The sequence below is a fragment of the Aythya marila genome, assembly GCF_965140915.1.
Source record: "Aythya marila genome assembly, chromosome: 24".
NCBI lineage: Eukaryota > Metazoa > Chordata > Aves > Anseriformes > Anatidae > Aythya > Aythya marila.
The window spans coordinates 250184-271880 of record NC_139065.1 but is presented as its reverse complement, the minus strand read 5'-3'; the positions used below and the strand labels follow the sequence as shown (position 1 = coordinate 271880).

The 21697-nt window shown below is 42.8% G+C and overlaps 2 protein-coding genes across 6 annotated transcripts in view; both read right to left on the bottom strand.

Annotated features, from left to right (window-relative positions):
• Window positions 1-17668, bottom strand: part of TRIM33 (tripartite motif containing 33) — a 36056-nt gene extending 18388 nt beyond the window's left edge. For 3 of the 5 annotated variants that reach the window (XR_014319001.1, XM_082778273.1, XM_082778274.1), the window contains exons 1-7: window positions 17125-17666; window positions 7466-7584; window positions 7212-7359; window positions 4933-5065; window positions 1966-2082; window positions 1595-1709; window positions 272-418 (exon numbers count right to left, since the gene is read on the bottom strand). Coding sequence is in view for 4 of the 5 variants with exons in the window: in XM_082778273.1 (XP_082634399.1) it covers window positions 272-418; window positions 1595-1709; window positions 1966-2082; window positions 4933-5065; window positions 7212-7359; window positions 7466-7584; window positions 17125-17581 (1236 nt within the window). In the remaining variant the exon portion in view is untranslated. Of the gene's footprint in view, window positions 1-271; window positions 419-1594; window positions 1710-1965; window positions 2083-4932; window positions 5066-7211; window positions 7360-7465; window positions 7585-17124 lie in introns of all 5 variants that reach the window. The other 2 variants (XM_082778276.1, XM_082778275.1) reach the window with 1 other exon arrangement.
• Window positions 17669-17903: 235 nt separating this feature from the next.
• Window positions 17904-21601, bottom strand: BCAS2 (BCAS2 pre-mRNA processing factor). Its single transcript, XM_082778307.1, has 7 exons — window positions 21483-21601; window positions 21305-21397; window positions 21164-21234; window positions 20916-21077; window positions 19814-19864; window positions 18669-18749; window positions 17904-18106 (listed from the first exon to the last, which is right to left on the bottom strand). The coding sequence occupies exons 1-7, from the start codon at window positions 21573-21575 to the stop codon at window positions 17980-17982; spliced, it is 678 nt and encodes a 225-aa protein (XP_082634433.1). The 5' UTR covers window positions 21576-21601; the 3' UTR covers window positions 17904-17979.
• Window positions 21602-21697: the final 96 nt, after the last annotated feature.

The following is a 21697-nucleotide window of genomic DNA, read 5'->3' as shown; positions in this document are numbered from 1 at the left end:
TCTGCAATGACTCAAGTGAAACACTGAGGTGCCTTTACAGAGCTTTACCTCACTCCTACAATAAAACTGTTATGTCCTTAATTTACACATGAAACATGTTGTACAATTGGGGAAATATATTCCATTGTTATGGGAGTGTTCTTTTTGTTTTTTTTAAATGATGTTCAAACAAGTCATTTTCTCTTCCTTGGATATAATCTAGTGAAGCTACATGATACTTCTTTTGAGTAAGCATTCTCTGTACCGTACAAGTTGAAGGATGTTTCCTTACCAGTCGTTTACTGTACAGTAAAGCAGTACTGCTGCCACTTGCAATAGCCCAATTAGTAAAGTTCATCACGTGCTTCACTTGTCGCGAAAGACCGGTGATGTCATTCTGTTGTTGTATTAACTTCATCTGCCTCTCCTTTGTTACATTCTATGAAGAGATAAAAACTTTATTACGATGAAGACTCCAGATTAAGATAAACCACTATTACAGTCCTCCCAGCATAACAGAAAAATGTCACAAGCAAATAAGCTTATACTAAAGCTTATATTCAGAGTAGCTAAAACCATCAGGTAATAATTCTCTATTATTTCAATCTATCATTCTTCCTATACGTATCAAAATGCAGGGAAAAGAGTGGGCTCAAGTAAGAACCTCTGCTTTATCCCAAGAAAGTTTCAACTAATAAAATGAGATCAGTTCCCTCTTCCTCATATCGCCAGGGTCATGGCAGCATGACAGGGGAGTGACCCAGACTAGGACCCAGCAAGTGCCAGCTCAGTACTGGGTGATGCCCTGGCATTCCTGCAGTTGCCACCACAAGAGCTGCAGAAAGAGACAGCAACAGAGGTGGCCAGGCACTCTGAACACCAGGCCCCTATCCCAACCAGAAGAATGCCATTTAATACCTCCTCAACACAGCAGATAAACTTAGCAGCCTCACTTCTGAGAAATACTCAACCTTTGATAATCTGCCAGCTGAAAATCTCATGGAAAAAGTCTGGGTGGCAGCACCAAATCTTCAGATTTAACAGTACATGATCAAGCAGCTATTACAACCTCACAAAAAATAAAGTTCCCAAAGGGATTTTTCTAGGCTGTAACAAATATTAGGAAAACAAGAAAAGCAAAAATTCTCACATAATTACTTGTATAAATTATTTACTTCACTCCTGATCAAATCCTCTTTTATTCCAGGAAAACTCAATTTCATTGCCAAATAACAGTTCCTTAACCAAAATAAATCTATTCTCATTAATTTGATCTTAGATTTTTTCAGTCACATCATGGCAGACAAGCATTATGCTATAAACTAAATACTTATGATGTACATCCTCTCTTCAAAATTCATAGAAATATAATCATAAGTTAAATTTTCAGAGATTTGAATAGGTCAGATAATACCATTATTTATTCAAAATACGCTAGCTGGGAATTTCACTTCCGTTCAACTTCCATAAACTTCCAAGAACACATCATTCACAGGCAATATTAGTATTGTAAAACCTGCGCTCACACCAAACAGTTTTCAAATATGGAATGAGAGTTCTCAACAGGGGATTGGGAACAATGAATCAACACTATTACTTTTATTATTGACTGTACCTCAAGGTGCTGTAAGAGAGATTTTCCCTTTTTATTGATTTCATTGATGAGCGTGAATATGGCCACCTTGATTTCCTGTTCTACTCGTTTGTTAGTTTCATTTACTTCTTTTATCCTAAAAAAGAGAAATGCATTGTCAGGCACTTTATACTATGCCTCCTGCTACTAACCACCACAGCCATCTTCCCACAATGTTTCAAAGAAAACTAGCATCTCACCTGCACTTGGCTCAGCAGATAATCATAACCTTTATGTAATCCAATCATATTCTGCAGAAATTCACTGAATTCTCAGTGAAGCCAGAAAATCTTCGCCATAGGCAGAAAACATTACAATGTAATAGTTACAGTTAATCATTTTGGATTATTTACCTGTTCTGAACTTGGGCAGCTGCAAAATTTACATAATTCTTCTTCTCAAGAAGTTTGGCCAACAGGTTCTCGATTGCACCCTTCTGGTTCTGGAAAGCTTCTTCTAGAAACTGATACCTTTTCACATGCAAAAGAAGATCTCAGTTACCAAGGAGCAATGTGCTGAAGACAAGGATTCCTAATTTAGATGTAAAGCTATTAGCTCCCATGCAAATTTTGAAAAAAATATGACTGAAATTAGAAAAAAAGCAAATTGCATGTATCCAGATCAATTTGCAAAATGTTTCAGTACCAATAAAATCTTCTGTTAATGTCCAGAAGACTGGATCTCTGTGGGTCACTTCTTAATTTCATCTACACATGGAGGCAACACACCGCATCATTTCCACAAGATATCAAGCTATGGAAGACCAGCTAAGAGAGGTATCAGAATCTTTAGAGTCTGACAAATGATTTTGGAAACAGTAGATGAGGAAAATGCAGTAATAGCTTTAAAGTTATATTCTTTCATTAAACAAAAACAGCCAAAAAATAAGCGTACATTTATACAAAAAAAAAATCCGATCCCAAGAAAGGTTTTTCACTTGAGATTATACTGCTCAAATTTGACTAAAGTAGTTTAATTTGAAAAAAAAAATAAAATCCTATTAAAATCTTTTTTTTGTAAAAGGTACTTCCAAGTGAGGAACATTTTGTTCACTTCCATGCACAACCAAACAGCTACTGATTCCAGGGTGCTTCTTTAAGGTATTATTTTACCTTAAAACAGTGCAAGTAGCTACAACATGAGAAATTCATGAAAACACGTTTTCCTAACACACATCACAAGATGAATTAACAATGCAACAGAAACAAAATGGCTAGGTTGAAAATGACAGGGGGGAATTAAGCAGCTCCAAGAGTTTCAATTCTTTCTTGTCAACTGTGTAACTATCAAGATTCCCCCCAGTAGCCAGGATTCCTACCAGTTATTTGCCAATTCTTGTCTGTACAGTAAACTTCATGTTCAAGTATAATTTAGTAACAGACAGATGTCTTCCCTTCTTCACTATAGTAAATCTCAACATTTAAATGGGCAGAAAACTCCTACAATAAAAGTGAAGCATCTCATACGTTGCGCAGAAGTAACCTGTGCTTTCTTTGCAACAACCATTGAAATGAAAGTTGCAATTTTATTTTAAATCAAAATTTATTAAAAAGTAGTATCAAAATCTATAACATTACAATCTAATATAACGGGAAAAGACTGAATATATGATCAAATTTCTAGTAACACTGTTTCTCAGTTCCAAACAGCTCACAGTTATGATAACAGAGCCTTAAGCAGAGGAAACTTTAGAGAAGTCTTGTGACTTCTCTTTAGAGAAGACACAGCTGTGCTCCTGTTCATTTTGTTTGTAGCAGCAAGGGACAGGGTTGAACAATGAGTTTACATTCCTCAGTTTCAATGTTAGAAGCTTACATCTAAGCTTCCAAAGTATGCAAACTAAAAACTACCTACACTAGAGATGAATCCCACTCCATTAGGCTGCTGAAAGCTTGTCAGCTTTCTGCATCACCAGCAATTCTTTCACTTGAAATTCTGATCACTGTGCCATGTTGCTACTGAAACAGTGATTCAACATCCTCATTTGTTGCAAACTAGTAGGATGTCAAATAAGAAGTAAATAGAAGATTAAAATCAATCATTGTTTCCACTTGGCATGGTTTTCCCTCAGTGATTTGGTGAACTTCATAAAAAGCGGTTTTACTTCAAGACAGAAGCAGCCACCCTAATTACCTGTAATTCAGATAAAAGTTTTTAAAAGAATATTCTTCTACAACAAAGCATGTTAATAGCAAAGCATTATCTTCTCTTATTGAAAGAATTAATAAGTACAAAAAAATTAAAATCCATTTATGGATTATTAATCAGTTAGCATCAAGCACAAGGCAGGGTTGCAAAGAAACTAGAAAATGTTAGTTAACAAATCCTAGGAGACCGCACTTTCTAGACAGGAGTGCCTTCAGAATATTTATGATGAAGCCTACGAAAGAACATAGTAGGAATATTTGAATTTAATATTCTAAATGGTACTAATTTTAAAGGTGAAAATTCTCCATTAGGCTGCTCTCGCAGCCTACGAGATTAATCACTGCTCCAGTAAAAAAAAAAAAATAAAAATGGTAAATTCTGTACTGCATCATAATGTCAAGCACCTTTAGAGAAGTGTTACTTGTAGAGCACCTATATAAAGCAGTGCTGCAAGTTGCTGATATGTACTTCCTCCCCTGGTTTTCTATTATATCACTGCCAAGTGCTTTTTCAAACATATGAGTTGCTAAAGAGAAGTAAATTGTAAAGCATCATAAGAGAGGTTCAAACTTTTTTCTAGCAGCAAGAAAAAAGCAAGCTCCTGAGACAAAACCCATACTTTCTTTTTTGTTGGAATGAGGCAACTTTAAACCAACTAAAGCCATTTTTCTTCCATTTTCCCCCCTCTGTATTAGAAAAATACATTAATCTATGCTGCAAAATGTATTCCTTCCCTTTACAAAACTCACCCTAAATTGAATGACTACCACATAATAAAATACAGCCTTTCAAAAAATTACCACATCTGTGACTCACTGTATCATTTTTGCTTTTTTATAGCACCAGGTGTTCAGGGCTCTAACACCTATTTAAGTGTTTTACTTGCGTCCTGAACATAGTGACTGGTGAATGGCAGGCTAGGTAACAGCTTAATCACACCAAATCACCTCAGAGGATGTTGTTTCGAGTCCAGTCCTAAGACACCTGACATTGCTCAGCTAATCGATCACTTAAAAGTTTTCAGCACTGCACACAGGTTCTCCTCTGCACGGGATCATTTCAATCTGACAGAGAGTACATACAACAGTATTTAGAAACACTGTTTGAAACCAATGTCATTTCTTCCTCTAAGAAAGCACACCACAGGAAACAAGACATGGTAATGTGAGTACCTGTGTTCTTTGTGTTCCAGTAACTGACAGTCTCTGCATGTCAGCCTGTCACATGTTTCACAGAAAAGTTTTAACTGCTCTTGTTTGTGGACAGGACAGAAAACAGGACGTTGACCAGATGCTCCCACGGCCTCTGTTTTTAGAAACAAACCATTTTTGCATTTTAAAACAAAACTTAAGACAATATGAAGTGCAAAACTACTAACTTCCAAGCTAAGTAAGTAACAACCAAGAATTCAAAGACAACGACAGACCTGTTCTAAAGTTCCTGTGAATGTTTTCACTAAAATATTTACAGTGCCAGTGTTTTATAGCTGTTCTCACTTCTGTTGTACTGAGATGGAAGAAGGAATTTCTTTCCCTACCAAAAATATTCAAAAAGACACTGCCACCTGTAAGCACACAAGGCCTGTTTGTACACAATCATTTGGCTTGCGTACACATTTAAAGATTAAATTGCATGCAATATCCACTTTGACACTCTAAAGGATGGACCAAACCTCTCAAACTTTTATACTATCAAACACCCATAGGTCTTCTATATTATCACTTCAAAATCTTTATAAAGCTCATTAAGTCATATGCAACTGAAGTGATAAATGCAAGGCGACATTATTAACCAGTCTTAGAGTTACTTAAACTCCAACTAAACCGAGTAACTTATCTACTTAATCACATAGAACTTATTGTCCAAAAAACAGTCATGAATTTACTAAAATACATGGTTTTCTATAGCTTTTTTGAGCTTGACCCAGATGAAAGCAGCTTTTGGAAGATAGATCAGGTAAGGTTTAAAACAAGTAAACACAAATGTCTTCCTTGTAGTCTCAAACATTTTTGAAGCTTGTTATATCACGCAAATTGCTGTAAAGGAAGAAAGCTCATGAATCTAAAGCTGACGCTCCTTAACTGAATTTTGAAGTCCCCAAGGCATACCATACAGTCTGACAAGCAAGGGAAAAAGCTTTGCTGAGCAAGTAATGAATAGCCTTTCCCCACAACCAACAGTTTCTAGAGATGGCTGTATGCTAAAGGAAGGTTACATTTTTGCCACATTCAATCTCCATAAACATCAACACGAATTTCTAGTAGGAAGCTTACTACATTGGAACAGTTATTTTGGGGCACCTCCTCACTCAGGTTACAGAAGCATAAAAGGGGCTATATTATCACCTTGACAGTCACAATATGACAACCCTAATGAAAGAAGTCAGTAATCCTTTGTAGCACCCTGTCATTTGATTTTATGTTAATTGGTTATTGCTTATTAGGGTTAATACATTTAAATGTAATATGAAACAATACCCAGCAAGACATACAGAGAAGCCTCTCCAAAAATTAAGTTTATTTGAGAGAGCGAGTGAAACAAGGTTGTCATCCACAGGAACTAAGCTCAGGAACTAAAAATTTCTAACTAATAATACAATTTTCCCAAAAGCAGTGACAGAAAGCAATGCAGTATTACTCCTTTGAAATGGCCCAATCATGAAGAACAATCATGAAGATCGTATTTATTTTAGCTGAAGAGAGAGAATAAATCTGAACCTATCCCCTTTACAAAAAGGGGGAGCAACCTTTCATCTGTTTTGAGAATGTTTTCCACAGTATTTCAGTCAGTTGCAAATTATATAGTCAAATGATAATTTAGGAATTAAAATCTCCTAATAAAGTTGCATGCTTAAACAAGCAGCCTACCCACTATGTCTGTTAATTTCTGCTAACCAAGAGATAAAACCTAAAAATGAATTAAAATTCCACATTTACACAGCAATATCAATGTAACCGTACCATTATACTGAATACGAATGTAAGCTTATCTGTATATACTTTTCCGCTGGGTGAATTAAAATAGCTCCTTATAACAAAGTACAGCAAAATGGATAATTTCATTTCCTTGGCCAGTGGATATGACTAGCATGATGTCAGTGCTCTCCAGATTCCAACCACTCCGTTTAGTTATTTATTCTATTAAGTAAAAGGATCATTAAGACCTGATCAAAATCCTTTCTAAATATGACAGTCTTATTACATTTCTTCTGTGCTTAGCATAGTTTCTATAAAGAACATCAAACGGTATAAAGTATTAGCAAATAAGCCATTTCAGTTTAAAATTTATTTTTCCTTTACTTTTAGAACTACTAGTTTTGCACTGGCAGCTTTTTTTCCCGAGTCTTTCAGGAAAGCCAGGCAGCTGGTGGGTATCTAAATAATCCTCCCTCTCTTTCTTCACATGCGCCAAAGAAAAAATATTTTTCCTACAGTGATACCAAAACACTCACCTGAAGATACATCCTCTTTTTTTCTGATCATATGATCTTTAGTAAATTTTACTCGCTGATGAGCTTCTATGCAGGTCTTGCACAACCATTCCCCACATTCCACACAAAATCCTACAGCACTAGCATTATCTTCACAGCTTGTGCACACCTACAAGGGGAATTAAAGTCAGTTACCATAATTTTCTTATAAAGCATTAACGTAACACAGGAACAAAAATAGCACGTGAATTCTGGCAAGCAGGAAAGTGTTATACCTGTTCTGATTTCTCATCAGAGCTGCTTGGTGTTTCTGATGTGTCTTTTACAAAGTAGTTATCCACCAGATCTATCTGTCTGCATTCTTGGCGGCATATCGGACATCTGATTACACCAACTGCAACACAGAAAATATTTCCTAGTTTTAAGAAAATGAATGGGAAAACCATCAAGCCCAAATTTAAAAGACGGCGAGAATGAACACAACACCCTCAGACTGCTTCTTTCACTTGGGTAAACACAGATTCCAAAATTGATTTTACCCTTAAAAAACATGTTGTTACTCATGTATAACAGATTTCACAAACAAATCAAAACAAAATGAAACATCTCAAAACTAAAACAAACAAGAAAACCCTAGCACCACACACACACCTGTTCAGAAGAAACTAAGTTTTGATAATTTATACATCATGCAACAGATTTTCACAAACAAACAAGACCAAAAAAATATAACCAAGAAAATCACCACACCTTGCTTCTGGGAAAACAATTTGTTTTTCCTAACCTTTTTTTTTTTTTTCCTGTGATACTCAAGACATCCCTTTGTTACTTTTTGTAACCATCTATTGTCCAATTTGTCTCAAAATAAGCACTAAGAGAAGTGTGCCCACATCATGAGGTATGACTTCAGTGACATTCAAGAAAACATCTACAAAGTACTACAGTGTCACAATAGTCTCCCTGATACACCAGAGGATATTTTCTAACAGCCCATTTCCACCAGGCTGGGGAGGCAGATATGGCATTATGCCCTATATGAAAGTTTCAGGATTTTTTCAAGCAACATTCTGCAGGGAAGGCAGAAATAATAGCAAATAAACGTGTAAGTTTCTACCAAAAAGTTTTCTTGGGCCAACTGCACCTGCCTTTTGGCAACACCCAACCAATTTGCATATATCCATACAAATGTACACACACACACAGTTTGAACACTAGGTATCAAGACAACTAGTTCCTTTCTGGTACTCTTCAAAGGTCTACTTTGTTTTCCTCCATACTTGTTAAATCACAGTTCTAAATCCTCAGCTGAACTTCAAAGAAGTTACTGCAGGAACCAAGTTAACATTTAGAGGTGTTCTAGGTACCACCTCCATTTAATGTTTGAACACTTACGTAGCACTAAGGTGGCAGTTATCTCTTCCTTCCCAGAAACGTCATCCAGTCTCAAACCAAGTTCCTACACGTTCATTGGGAATACCTTTTTCAAGGAGATGCTTTCAAAGTGTTTGAGGATTTTTGTACAATGGGACATGTGATGCTTTGAAAAGTAAGTGTAATTAAATGATGTAAAACTCCTTTGTGGATATGCAGTTATAACATTGGATCTTATTTCAGGAAGATTAATTATATTAGTAGTTAATTATTATTTTTCCAAGTGTTAAAATTAACAATGATCTCTTCAGAACACAAATGATTTCTTGCAGAGCAACAATCCAACTAAGAATTCCCTATCTCATCAAACCACACACTCTTCAAGAGCGAGATGTGAAAACCAGCATCAGTCCCTCCACGTACAAGAGCTTCCACATACACAATGAAGTCTCACCCACATGCAGAATCTTGAGATTTTCTTACTCCTGAAAGAAGATTATTTCAGTGAACACTGTATGAAAGCCACTTATCAGATTGTACGCAGATGTACTTACAGAACAAAACTTTCAAACATTTACCATTAAAACCATTCCATCTAAACCAGACCACAGCTAAAGCTGACTTTTAGTGTTCTTGTGGTTTAATCACAGGAAATACTGCAGAAAAAAAAATGAAGCCCAAGATCTCTAGTCTCTACGAAGCATAAGTCAAGTTCTACAGATGCAAAGCACTTCCCTAAGGTGGGCTTTGTTTTCTTTTTTGAACTAGACAATCACTGAAGGCTTTCATTGCCAGAAGTGAGAGATCCATCTGACAACTCACTGGCTGGATTCTGACCATGGTACTTCCACCCTGTCCACTGCTTCTGTCCCAAAGGACAGGGGGAAGAGCTGTTTGCACACGCTGTACTCACAGCCACACCCCTGCTTTTTGCCCCCATACATTCAAACCCATTGATTCAAGGTGCTGCCAGCACTTTGCACCTGGCAGAGGGAGACAAAGAGGTTTGGAGGCAAATCCACAAGACCCCTGCTTGCTGAGGTTGGAGCACGCAGATCTGAGTCCTAAATAGAAGTCGCGTGCAAGGTTCTATTGAAATACGATTAGAGAAGTGTATTCAAGAAGATGCTTGCTTTCCCACAGTGACATTTATTTTCACCTTAACTACAATAATCCCTAGACACAAGAGACTGCTTAGTAAATAGAATCCTATTTGGGTAAAGGCATACTTGCATGTGAGGAGCTCACGGCAGCCTTGCAGCAATAGGATGCCTGTAATGCACATCGTTCATTTGATGATTGTGTTCCTTATTCAGCATTAACCATCTCTCAAAGGAGATGAAAATCACAATCCTCCGAAAAGGCCTCATCATTCTCATTCAGCATATGACTTCATTTTCACATCTCAATTACTATTATGTCATTATATTAATTATTATATTGATAGCTTTCTAATATTACACGAGCTTTTGTACAACTCATACTCACTTGACGTATCCCAATCTTTTAATCTAATATAAACCAAATTAATGCATCATTAGTACTAGAAACCAAACTGCACCGCTGAAAAAATACAGACAACTCTAATTTTGAGGGAAGAAGGAAAAACAGGGAAAATAACGATGAAACAGCATTTACAGAAAAGAGAAATGGGGAGAAATCCTTATCTATGTCAAAACATAAGATAATTTGTGAGCTAACAAAGTTAATGATAAAAATGTTATGAGAATATATTTTGGGACAAGCTAAGGCTCAAATATTTATGTAAACAAGTAGATAGACCAGGCTACAACCCACGAAAATTCTTATGTTAAATAAAAAATAATATTAACATATCTTCCTAGTTATACTATAGGAGAACTTACTACTTGATTTTTCTGTGTCAATTTAAATTAGGAATTTAATATTGAAAAACATTTTTAGTCCTAATACACACATTTTCACAGAGATGGAGGTGAAAAGGCTTGATTCCCTATGCTTCCTATCTCGTAGGAGCAAACTAGAAAAAACTTTTTCTAGTGAAAGCTTATGTCAAGCCTTTGGATGTTATGCCCACTCCAGCCTGATGTTGTGGAATTCTTACTCTGAGCACTTCTAACACGCTGAAATCGGCTGATCCGTCCCCAGCACAGCTTTGCTAGGCCTGTTCTGCCCACTAACAGTACGTGCTCTACTGCTTTTGCACAAGAAGGAATAAAAGATGGAATTTTCTAAATCACGTTTGCTCCTAACCCCACACCTCCAGAAATTCCCTCCTGGGTGTTCCTTAGGTGCTTCAGAGACCACGTGCAGACAAGGCAAGGCTCTCTGAGCTGGCAGCATCAGCTCAGGACTCCTGGCCAGACCTGCGCCCTGCGCTCCCCTCGCCCGTTCCCCTTGCCCCCTCCCCAGGTCTCTTTACAAAGGCCGGAGGGACGCCAGCCGGCAGCCTCCAGCACCATGGGGCTGGCAGGCAGCAAAGGGGAAGCCAGGAGGGGGGACACAGCCACAGCTAGCCACGACCACTTGTCTGCTCTCTGAAAACCTGATCCTGGCTACAGCAACTGAGCTTACTGTTACCAGAGGCTTCCGAACTCAAGGATCCGTATGCACTGTGATCAACTTAAAGCGAACACACAACAGCTTAACCAAATGCCTTGTAAACCTTACAGAAAAGAAGCAACAATGGGAAGCAAAACCCCTCGAGTTGTAATTCCACGACAGCCTTCGGGCAACAGGACAAAGGGCACTGCTGGCAGCAAGGAGATCACCACTCGCACCGTGCAGCGCAGGGCCACCAGGTTATTTTCAACAGAATGTCATTGTTTCTTTTAAGCATGTTCCTGAGGAGATTTCCCACCTTTTCTCCTCCAAACAGAAGAGGATGCAGCTTAGTCACTTTGTACATGAACACGTGAAGCCAAACAGCAGCAAATCACAACAGGTAAGACTGGAAGAACGCATGCAATACCAAGTAAATCATGTAAGAGTAATCCAACACCAAGCCATCAGACACCTACTTAGGCAGACATTTACAGGTCTCTTTTTCCTCGTTGATTAAGGGTACTTAATTGTCATTTTTTGAAAGATAAGTAAATGATAGCAGTTTTTACCCATCAGCGAAGGTGTGATAACCCCATGCACTCGTACCTGTGCCACCAGCACACGCTTCTGAACAGAGCACTGGCACGCAGGACGTCTCACCGAGTGTTTAAGACCGTCCAAAACAAGAAGGGGGACGGTTTCAGGAGCCAAGAACTTTGACCAAGGGAGCAGCTGATGAGCAAGAGACAAATATTAGAGCATAAGTCAGGAGTCTGAGACGCACTTCAGCAACAGCATGTGATGCAACTGCTTCCCCTCAGGTCAACCCAGGTATGGGTGAAACTGGGGACTTTTATCACAAAAAGCAGCACTCACATGTGATCACCACAGTGACCCCATGGCACAGCCAACAAAGTGTATTCATTTAGGAATAACACTGATGCTGAAGAAACACAAATGGCATATTCACATAAAATGCCTCCTATCTTTGCTTTTAATGAGTCAGCATTTGTGAAGATACTCACAGAACAAATGCAACCAGACGTAACGTAACTCCCAAGTGAAAACATCCACAATCAAAGGATAAGGTGCTACAGAAGTACTTTGCACTTCAGTTGCACCATTCATTGCTGGATCCCTTCCATGGGTGTGCTAACCTGCAGAGTCTTTCCAGCAGTTCAAAATCAAATTCAAAGTATCTCTCTTCCTGATTATCCAGAAATTGAGCCTAAACACTTGCATTCCTAAACATCCCTACTTACATACTAAAATTCGTATCTTTAATTAACATCCAGCTCCTTCCGCATAAGTTCTGGTCTGTAAGATGAAAATCTTTTTCAATCCTTTAGTACTTTCACAATATTCAAGCAAATCCATAGCCTAAATATAAAAATTATGTTTGATTTTACTCTAATACACAAAAATATAATGTTTTAAGTACCTGTGGACAACAAGTTGACTGAAGTGAACAGCATGTCCTTGCAAGAAAAGAGGCCAAGAGCATCATGGGCTGCATCAGCCATACAGCCAACAGGCCCAGGCAGTGATCCTTTCCCCTGCTGAGCGCTTTGGGAGACCACAACTGGTACTGGGTCCAGTTTGTGACTTCCCAGTACAGCACACACACTCACAGACCAGGGTCAAGCCCAGCAGCGGCAGCCAAGGTGATCAAGGCTGGAACCCAGCACGTACAGGTTACGGCTGGAGCAAACGGCTTTGCTCACACCGTGCCAGGGACCTCGCCGCTGCCTGCAGCTTCCTGACTTCAGGGAGCGGGGCTCACAGGGGCAGAGCCAAGCTCCTCCCGGAGGCGTGCAGTGGAAGGAGTAACAGGTACAAGTGAGGAAAGGGAGAACGTGTGTCACCTTAATGTTTGACGTATTACAACAAGGATGGCCATAACGCATCAGAGAAGCCATAAAATCACCGTCCTCGTAGACGGTCACAGTTCACGTGGACAAGGCCCTAACCAACCCTCCTCTAACTGCGCCTGTGCTTGGCAAGAGGCTGAGCAAGACACCTGCAGATCCCTGACCACCTGCTCTGATTCCCTGTTCCTTCAAGAACGTCAATTTTAAAGAAACAAACAGATTAGGTTTCCTGTTGATAGTTACTGCATCGGTTAGAGCTAACCTAAGGCTTTATCAAAACATCCACAGACAGCCAAGTCACCAATCTTCCACAACCCTTACTATTATTTGAGAGAACAGCATCATTCCAGACACCTGCTTTTAAACACAGTTTTTATTTTGGTTGACAGGTATCAGGCTGGTTCCCAACACAAAAGCATTAAGTAACTATAAGTAACTCCCAAATCCTTTCAGATATTTACCTTGTTATAGCGATGTTAAAGCTTCACAGTTCAGGAAATATTTGCAAGCACTTGTGCAATCTAACAACTCAAACTTCCGTTTTAAGCTCAAACTTGGCATGTGCGCGGTCCTCTGAGGAATGAATTGCTGCCAGGTTTCATTTATTGGCTGACAGCATCAATAGTGGTTACTGCACATGCAAAATACTCACTTCTGCCAGAAATTTAAATGTTCAAATACACGTTCTGGAATAGCCACACATCAAAGCCCCTGTTCTAGTTTCACAGATTTGACACAGAAAATAACCGCACAGGTAAAGCGAAAGACACCATCAGACTGCCATTTGTCTGAATATAAAAAGTTTAACTGCTTTCAAGTTCCACTTCTAACTCCCTTTTTATTTTTTTTTTTAATGCAAACAATGCTTGCTTATATCATTACTACACATGCGTGGAACTAACACATAATATTTAATAAGGAATATAAATTTATAAGAGTTGCAGACAACTATAATATTATAAAAACAAACCAAAACAAAAACCACCCTAGAATGTCCTCAAACAACAGATTTTATCTTAAAATACTTTACTAATTGAGATTGAAATTTAATTCATACCAAGATTTTCAGGACATGAATAGAAATTCTTCCAGGATTCAGCCTTCGCTGGGCTCCAGAACACACTGATGGCTCTCGCTCATAAGCACAGGAAAGCTGAAGAGCCCTGAGAGGTCAGGCGATGAGTACTGACAGTCCCTGAAGCCAAGATGACCCATGTTTGCATAGTTTAAACAGTCTATTTCAGGTCCTGATTTTCAACTTTCCTTACTGAGAACAAGATTACTACCAAACTTAAGTGATATTCGTGTGGATGTAGCATCATTTTTATCTTCTCCTTCTAAAGGCAAAAAATAGTTATTTCATAATTTAAGGTGTCATTTAATACACTGTTTCTAAATACACAAACCCTGGGTACGGGAGTTGAATTCATCATCTCAGAACAATTTGTGCTATGTATTCCATAGCACAATTAAATGTATTGTTCCTCAAACTATACATACGTTCACATTACCCATTTTCTATGTTTTCCTAGGGTCTCTGAAAGCATCTTGTAGCTCCATTTCAGGTTTTCAGCCTAACACAGGCTTGCCAGATTGCGATATTCACAAGGAACTGGGAGAAACACACATTCCCTGTAGTGAGATAATCTTCTTAAGAAAGATTGTAAATACCTCAGTAAAAACTCTAAACAACCTATATTCCCACGAAAAGCAGCAGCTGCGGGTGCATAAACTGTTTTGCAGTACCTTTAACCCTCTGAAATCTTTATCTTAAAAATAAGCATATTTCAGAATACTGTAACACAAAGACAAGGCATTTTATTGTAGGCTTCTATTCAACCTGAAAGAACAGTACAGTTGGACAGCTGAAACACCAGGCATTGAGAAATCATCTACTCACCAAACAAAATGCACGTTGACAACTTACAAAGTAACTGACTACAAGACACAATTTTGTGTGTTAAATACCTAACATAAAAATACATAAACACAAAGCCTTCTGATTTCTTTCAACATAAACAGCACAGATTCTCCTTTACCAGTGCAAGAGACACGAACCTACCAGTTACATCTTTATTAACGCAGCAAGGCACAACTCTGGATAGTTGTTTTTACGTTTGGTCAGCGTTTCTAAACTTTCAGGAACTAAGACCATTCTTCTGTATTTGCTAGCGAATAAGAGTGACTCAAAGGAGTGACAACAGGGTAGAGGAGGTGCCAATACAGACCACCAGCAACCACTGCCTCCAAGCACTCGTACAATTTTCTCTCAGAGCAGTGCCACGCTGTTGTCAGAGAACTACTCTGTGGGTACCCAACTTGCACTCAACTCCCAGTAAGCAGCTCCCTCAGTTACTAACCAATAATACACATATTTACTATTTGAAGCGCTTGACAATTCTTAGGGAGCAAAATCTGAAACTAAGAAAACCACGAGAAAAATATCAAAAGCAAAATGCAGTACTTTTCCATTGCATTTATAGCTCTCTTAACTAGGAGTAGACACGCTGAAAAAAAAAAGAGCAGGAAAGTGTAGATGCACGTACAGCATATAATCCAGCAGGGATAGCCTGCAGTTACATACAACCTACTCCAGGTACAGCTACGGGCACTACCTTCCATTAATTCTTCCTCCATGAAAAAACATCTGCTCACAGTTAAGGAAACTACAGAAGTGGAAGTAACACCAGGATTCATGACTAACACAATCTATGCCAACAGGGAATGAACCTGCATGACTAAGCAGCACGGTACTTCTCCGTACGTTGAGAATACCTTTTTTTTTTTTTTAACCTGATTTACTGATGAGCATTTTGTGTGCCATTCAGTTGATCCCATTTACAATATGTGGAGAGAGACGTTGACAGAACCGCACCTCAGCAGTTCTGGTTAATCAGCGTTTCGTTCTCTAGTGACCTGCTGCACTAATAGGTATGTCCATGCGCTCACGTACCACAACAGACGGCACATACACATCTCTGCTGGCACGGATCCTACGCACACCTCGCTCTCGTCATCTGTAAGTTTTTGACCAAGACATTAAGCCTTATTTCACCAAAGCATTGCAATCGAGCATTCTTAAAATACACAATGAGAACTGACATCCTACGTCATGCATACTTCATGTTCTTCCTGCACTTGTACCCTAACAGATGTACTCCAATCATCCTCCTAATTACTAGTATAATAAACCTAAATTGACAAGTTCTATACCTCTCGTTAATGCATGTCACACAGAATATAAACTCTGGAATTTAACAAGAAGGATCGCAAGACCAACTGAGTGCTTTAGTTACCGTATTTATAAACTACACTCAAAGCCTTATAAAAGAGAAAGCACAGGACCTTCTCAGACCCATATCCTAGATGAACTGCTTCTGAACAGCTTGGAGGAAAGAGTCACTAGAAAGCCAGGTTTATTACTTGAGAGCCTCCCGTGAACAGATCACTGCGCAACACAGGAAAGACTCCAGTCCTTGCTAAAAGCAGGAAGCTGTCACCAAACAAGGTCCTAGTGACCACAGGGCCCAGTTAAGAGCTGAAAAGCCATTCGCCAGAGCTCTGGCATGGTCTGTAGGCCACAGCACACAAGTCACTCCACTAAAAGCTCCAGAAGCTTTTCCACTGCATTCCTGAACATGTGAACTAGAACGATACAAGATTCAAGCTACGATTTCAACAAAAGCACCTGGAAGGTGCAATCCACACTTCTTCCACCGCGCCAAAGTTACTCACGGCTGGACAGCACACACACGGCGAGCCCACCGGCACAGGAAACCGGGCACGCAGGCAGGACAGCAGCACACGTAATACCGTGACAACGCCGAACTGGAGCTCACTCCGACGGATTTTTTCTAGCGCTGCAGCCCCGAACACTTGAGCACCTCCTCAAAGACGCGCCTCTGCGGCAGCAGCCCCGAAAGCCGCAGCCAGGCGCACGAACACGCGCCGCGATTCGCGTTACGCTGCCGGGGCGGGCAGGCCGGCTCCCAAGTCTCAGCCGCCACCCGCGACGAGCGCCGCGGGACGGCCCCCGGGCGTCACGGCCCCCGGGACGCCGCGGGCCCCAGCCCCCGGAGCCGCAGCCGCGGCGAAGGCGCCCTCCGCGCGGGGCCGGGGCCGCGAGCGGCTCCCCTGGGAGGGGGGCGGGGGGGAGGCCCCGCGCTCACCTTGCTGGATGTCGCCGTTGGCGCCGCCGGGCGCGGGCACGCTGAGCTGGCGCTCGGGCTCGGGCAGGCAGCGGCGGCAGAAGGAGTGCAGGCAGGGCAGCAGCTTGGGCTCGGCCTCGCGCCGGCTCTGCAGGCTCTGCGCGCACACGGCGCAGGTGTCCAGCAGCGAGAAGGGCCCGGGCGCCGCCGGCGTCAGCGGGGGCACGGGGCTGGGGCCGGGCCCCGGGACCGCACCGGGCCCCGCCGCCGCCTCGGCCTCGGCCTCCCCGAGAGCGCGCTCCGCCGCCGCCGCCGCCGCCGCGCCCGGGCTGTCCCGCTCCTCGGGGGGCGCGGCGGCGGGCGCGGGCGGGGCGGCGCCGGAGGGGGACGCGGCCACGGGCTCCGGGCCGCCGCCGCCGCCCGGCCCGGCCTCGGCAGCCCCGTCGCCGCCGCCGCCGCCTCCTTTGTTTTCCGCCATGTTTCCTCCTTTGAACCCAGCTCCCCGCTCCGCGCACGCGCGGCGTCACCACGCGCCGTGCGCGCTCCCCGGCGGGGAGGCGGGGCCTAGGCTGGCGCAGGCGCGGCCGAGACGGCTCCGCGGGGGGGGGTGAGGGGGAGGCGGGCCGTGACGCGGGGCCGGCCGGGGCGGCGCGCGCACCTGTCATCGCGCTGCCGAGCGAGCCGCCATTGGCCCGCAGCGGCGGGAGCTCAGCCAATCGCCGGCAGGACGGGGCGGAGCCCGGCGGAGCCCAGCGGAGCCTCCCCCCCCCCCCCCGGGGCCGCAGGGAACGGAACGGAACGGAACAGAAGGAGGTTTATTGGGGGCAGAAGGGGAAATACAGAAAGAGGAAGCGGCCCCGGGAGCGGGCTGCGCCCTCAGAAGTCCTGCTGGATGTTCTCCTTGTTGGCTTCCCCCTGCTGCTGCTTGATCTGCGAGATCTCGTTTTCCAGCTGCACAATCGTCCGTTCGATCTCGTAGTTTTTGCTGACGAGAGACACCCACCTGGAAGGGAGCAGAGGAGAAGAAGGCTTTCAGTGCTACGTGGAGTGTAACGGTCCTGTCTGAAAACCAAAGGAACAGGACGGGAAGTGCTCGGGACGACACCAAATACCGCAGCGTTTTGCTCAGCACGTGAGAAATCAACGGCCATTGGAACAAACACAGTGACAAAAGGCGGGATTTCAACCCCATTGAGCCTTACTATAAAATATTTCATTTACTAGATTATAAGAAAAAAAGGCTCAAAACCAGATTTTCCATATTTAGATATGGAAAAGTTTAAGAAAAACGTTTTACACAATTTCAAGCAGCCAATAAGCTCTCCTTGCATCTGCCACAGTTTCACCCAGCCACAGTAACTGTAATCAGTAACTGAATTAGGCACCTTTTAAAACCCTGTGCAAAGCAACACTGTTCACATGATAGCTTCTTACGAAAAGCAACACTGTTCACATGATAGCTTCTTAGGATAGTACTGAAAGATAACTGATGCTCTGCATGAAGGAATTTCACACAGGAGATATAATCCATGGAAGATTTAACAGAAAAAAATCGAGATACTCACGTAGATTCCATTTCTCGTAGCTTAGCCCCAGCTGTGAGCTGCATGTTCTTTCGCTGCCAATTCAGATCTTGGATGTTTTTCCTGGAAGAAAAAATACATTTTTTTGTTTTGGTTAGTTGTTGTTTTTTTTTGCCTCATTTCTTTAAAATTTGTAATATCTGCTGCTTGAAATACAGTGCTCTAGAAGTACTACCAGAAAGCACTTGTGCAGTCAACGTCCTAACCACCATACAGTACCAGCATCCAGAACCCTGATGTAAGTTAAAAAAACAACAAAAAAAAATACACAAAAGAAATCCATCCCACTACAACCAAAACTTCAAACATTCAAGTCTACCACTATTGGCACAATGCAGGGAACAGAAAATCAGTTTTGTTCTGAAAGAAGTCAGAAAAGCGGATCTGCTAACCATTAAAAAAATTTAGTTGTTCAGTGAATCGATGGGGAAGTACAGAAAGAATACTTGGAACTACCTAGAGACCAAGTTACTTTTGCTGTTAGCCTCCTTACACAACACCACGGTGCTCCTTTAACTTTCCCAACTTGAGCTCCTTTTCCATGATGATTCTAAGACACTAATCACAGATAACCCAAACACCAATAAAAAATAAGACTTGGCTATACAACCCCACCTTCTACCGGTATACAGCCCTATCTTCAGGTTGCAAATGATGGTAATTTACGCATATCTGAAAGCTTTACTTACTAAGTCCATCGCATCCTGTCCAGACAAAGTTATGAAGGTACATCACTTCAATATACAACCACCATCTTTGACTATTTCACCTCTGTAAACTTGTTAAAGCATTCACTTTAAAAATGACAGGACTAACTCAATATCAGCCAGCATGCCCTGAGACAACCGCGCGTTAAAAGCATATCAGCAACGAAAACACAACTGCATTTCTAAGAGGATCCTACCAGAATTCATTTTCTTCAGAGCACATGTTCAGACAGAATCAAATCAAACCATACCTACTTTGAGTGCAACAGGTATTATAAATGTCATAGTCTGGGGAAGGGGTGGATCTTTTTTCCCTTGACCATTGTAGCAGCTGATACACAAGTACACGGGGGGGGGGGGGGGATATCGTTCCACATTCCTTCCAACCTCAGTATGAGACTATGAAAACCAATGACTCACCTCAACTTCTGAAGCTCTTTCTGGGCTTGTTCTATCATATGAACCAGATGCCTAATAGCAGAATGCAAGCAAAGCATTAGCAAAACATGTAATTGTTAGATCAGCCCCATTTACCCAACCTGCCATTTAACTCTTTAAACAGGCAGCACGTCACTAAAGGCAAGTATAAGACTTGGCCTCACCAGTCTGTGCTCTTCACTCCTGAAGGGAACGATACAAAGACATTCAAATCATAATACGTGCAGTTTTAAGATGTAAACCTTCACTAATCACTACTTTCAACCCTTGCCATCAGACAATATCATAAAACTACATCCATTAGTCAATCACTTTTTATTTTCATGTTTTTCACTGTTAGTTTGCACTATTATCGGCAGAATTGTATGGAAACATCTCGTTAACTTATTGTCTGTCTTTTAATTCTCATTGTAAACTTACCAGTAACCAGCTTTCCCCCCCCCCCCATATCAAACTGTTAGAATAGAAGCAGTTCCTTTCTCTTCCTGATACGTAACTTAAAAGATTCTCTACCTAATGCCCTTCTCCTAAGGTAAACAACCCTTTGCCTTCTCACAAAAGGTAAGCTTCACATTCCTTTTGTCTATACCATTACTTAAAAGTGAAGCTAACCCTTCTTAAAAGCAGACATTTACGTTCTCTGCCTGAAATAGCTCTGGAGATTCCTGCAACCACACTTTCTAGAACTCTTCATAGCTTTTACAACTTTATTACTAAATGGCTGCAGGGTGAGGAAGATCAGCAGCACGTCACTTTTATTTTCAGCTGCTGAATTACCATTTCATGGGGACTCGTTATTCCCATTAGTTATCCGTAGTTAAAGCCCATTACCAATTGTCTGCCACCAAAACTGTAACTTGAAAAAAATCAGGATTGAGATTTATGGAATCACAGGGTACTTCTTGGCCACAGAGAAAACTCCTTTTCTTTCAGATTAGCATTCCTTTCTTCCACACGCAGCTCTCTCAGAGGGACTCCGTTATTCCAGGATGCATCCTAAAGATTCCCACCGGCCTTGCACGGAAAACACGACAACTGAGAGCCAGCCCTTCGGCCAGGCTCAGCAGGTCGGGGAGCGCCTTACTCGTTGTACACCTTCCAAGCGTTGCAGCCGTGCTGAGACATCAACTCCAGGTTCTCGATGCGGACGGCCTGGTGCTCCAGCTGTGCCATGGAGTTGTTGACGCACTCCTGCCAGGCCGTGATGTCGTTCTTCTGGCCGGAGGACGGGGCCGGCAGCTCGTACCTGGAACACAGCGCCCGCCCGCTCAGCCCCGGCCGCCAGCCGCCCCCCGCGGCCCCCCCCCCCCCCCCCCCCCCCCAGCCCCTCACCTCTTCATGCTGAGCAGCTCCAGGGGCTGCCGGGCCGCCAGACGCTCGAACTCGTTCCTCATGATCTCGGTCTGCGGGGAGAGCGGCGGTGAGGGGCGCGGGGCGGCGCCGCGGGCCGGGGCCGGGGCCGGGGCCGCTCACCTCGAAGGCGCTGTAGTCCTGCGCCGGCAGGTAGCTGAGGTAGTTCTTGGTGGGCCGGTACCGCCGCGTCTCCTCCTCCACCAGCGCCGCAGCCTAGCGCACGCGGGGCGTCAGGCAGGAGCGCGGCCGCGGCCCCGGCCCCGGCCCCGGCCCCGGCCCCGTCCCGGCCCGCACTCACCGCCTCGCGGACGCCCGGCGCCTCGTAGCCCTGGTCGAAGTACGGCAGCGCGTCCACCACCACCTCGCCCGCCACCAGCCCCGGCCCCGCCATCGCCCGCCCGCCCGCCCGGCCCGGCCCGGCCCCGCGCCTGCGCCAACCCCGCGCCTCCGCCCCGCGGCGCCTGCGCGCCGGGCCCGCCCCGCCCCCGGACGGCGCCCGCCCCGCCCCTTCCC

What these genes read in the sequence shown, in the direction of transcription:
- BCAS2 (XM_082778307.1), bottom strand. Translation starts at nt 21,575, where the DNA reads ATGGCGGGGCCGGGGCTGGTGGCGGGCGAGGTGGTGGTGGACGCGCTG. An exon ending in CGCCGGGCGTCCGCGAGGCG is followed by an intron (nt 21,398 to 21,482) that starts GTGAGTGCGGGC and finishes CGCGTGCGCTAG; the next exon opens with GCTGCGGCGCTGGTGGAGGA. An exon ending in AGGACTACAGCGCCTTCGAG is followed by an intron (nt 21,235 to 21,304) that starts GTGAGCGGCCCC and finishes CTCTCCCCGCAG; the next exon opens with ACCGAGATCATGAGGAACGA.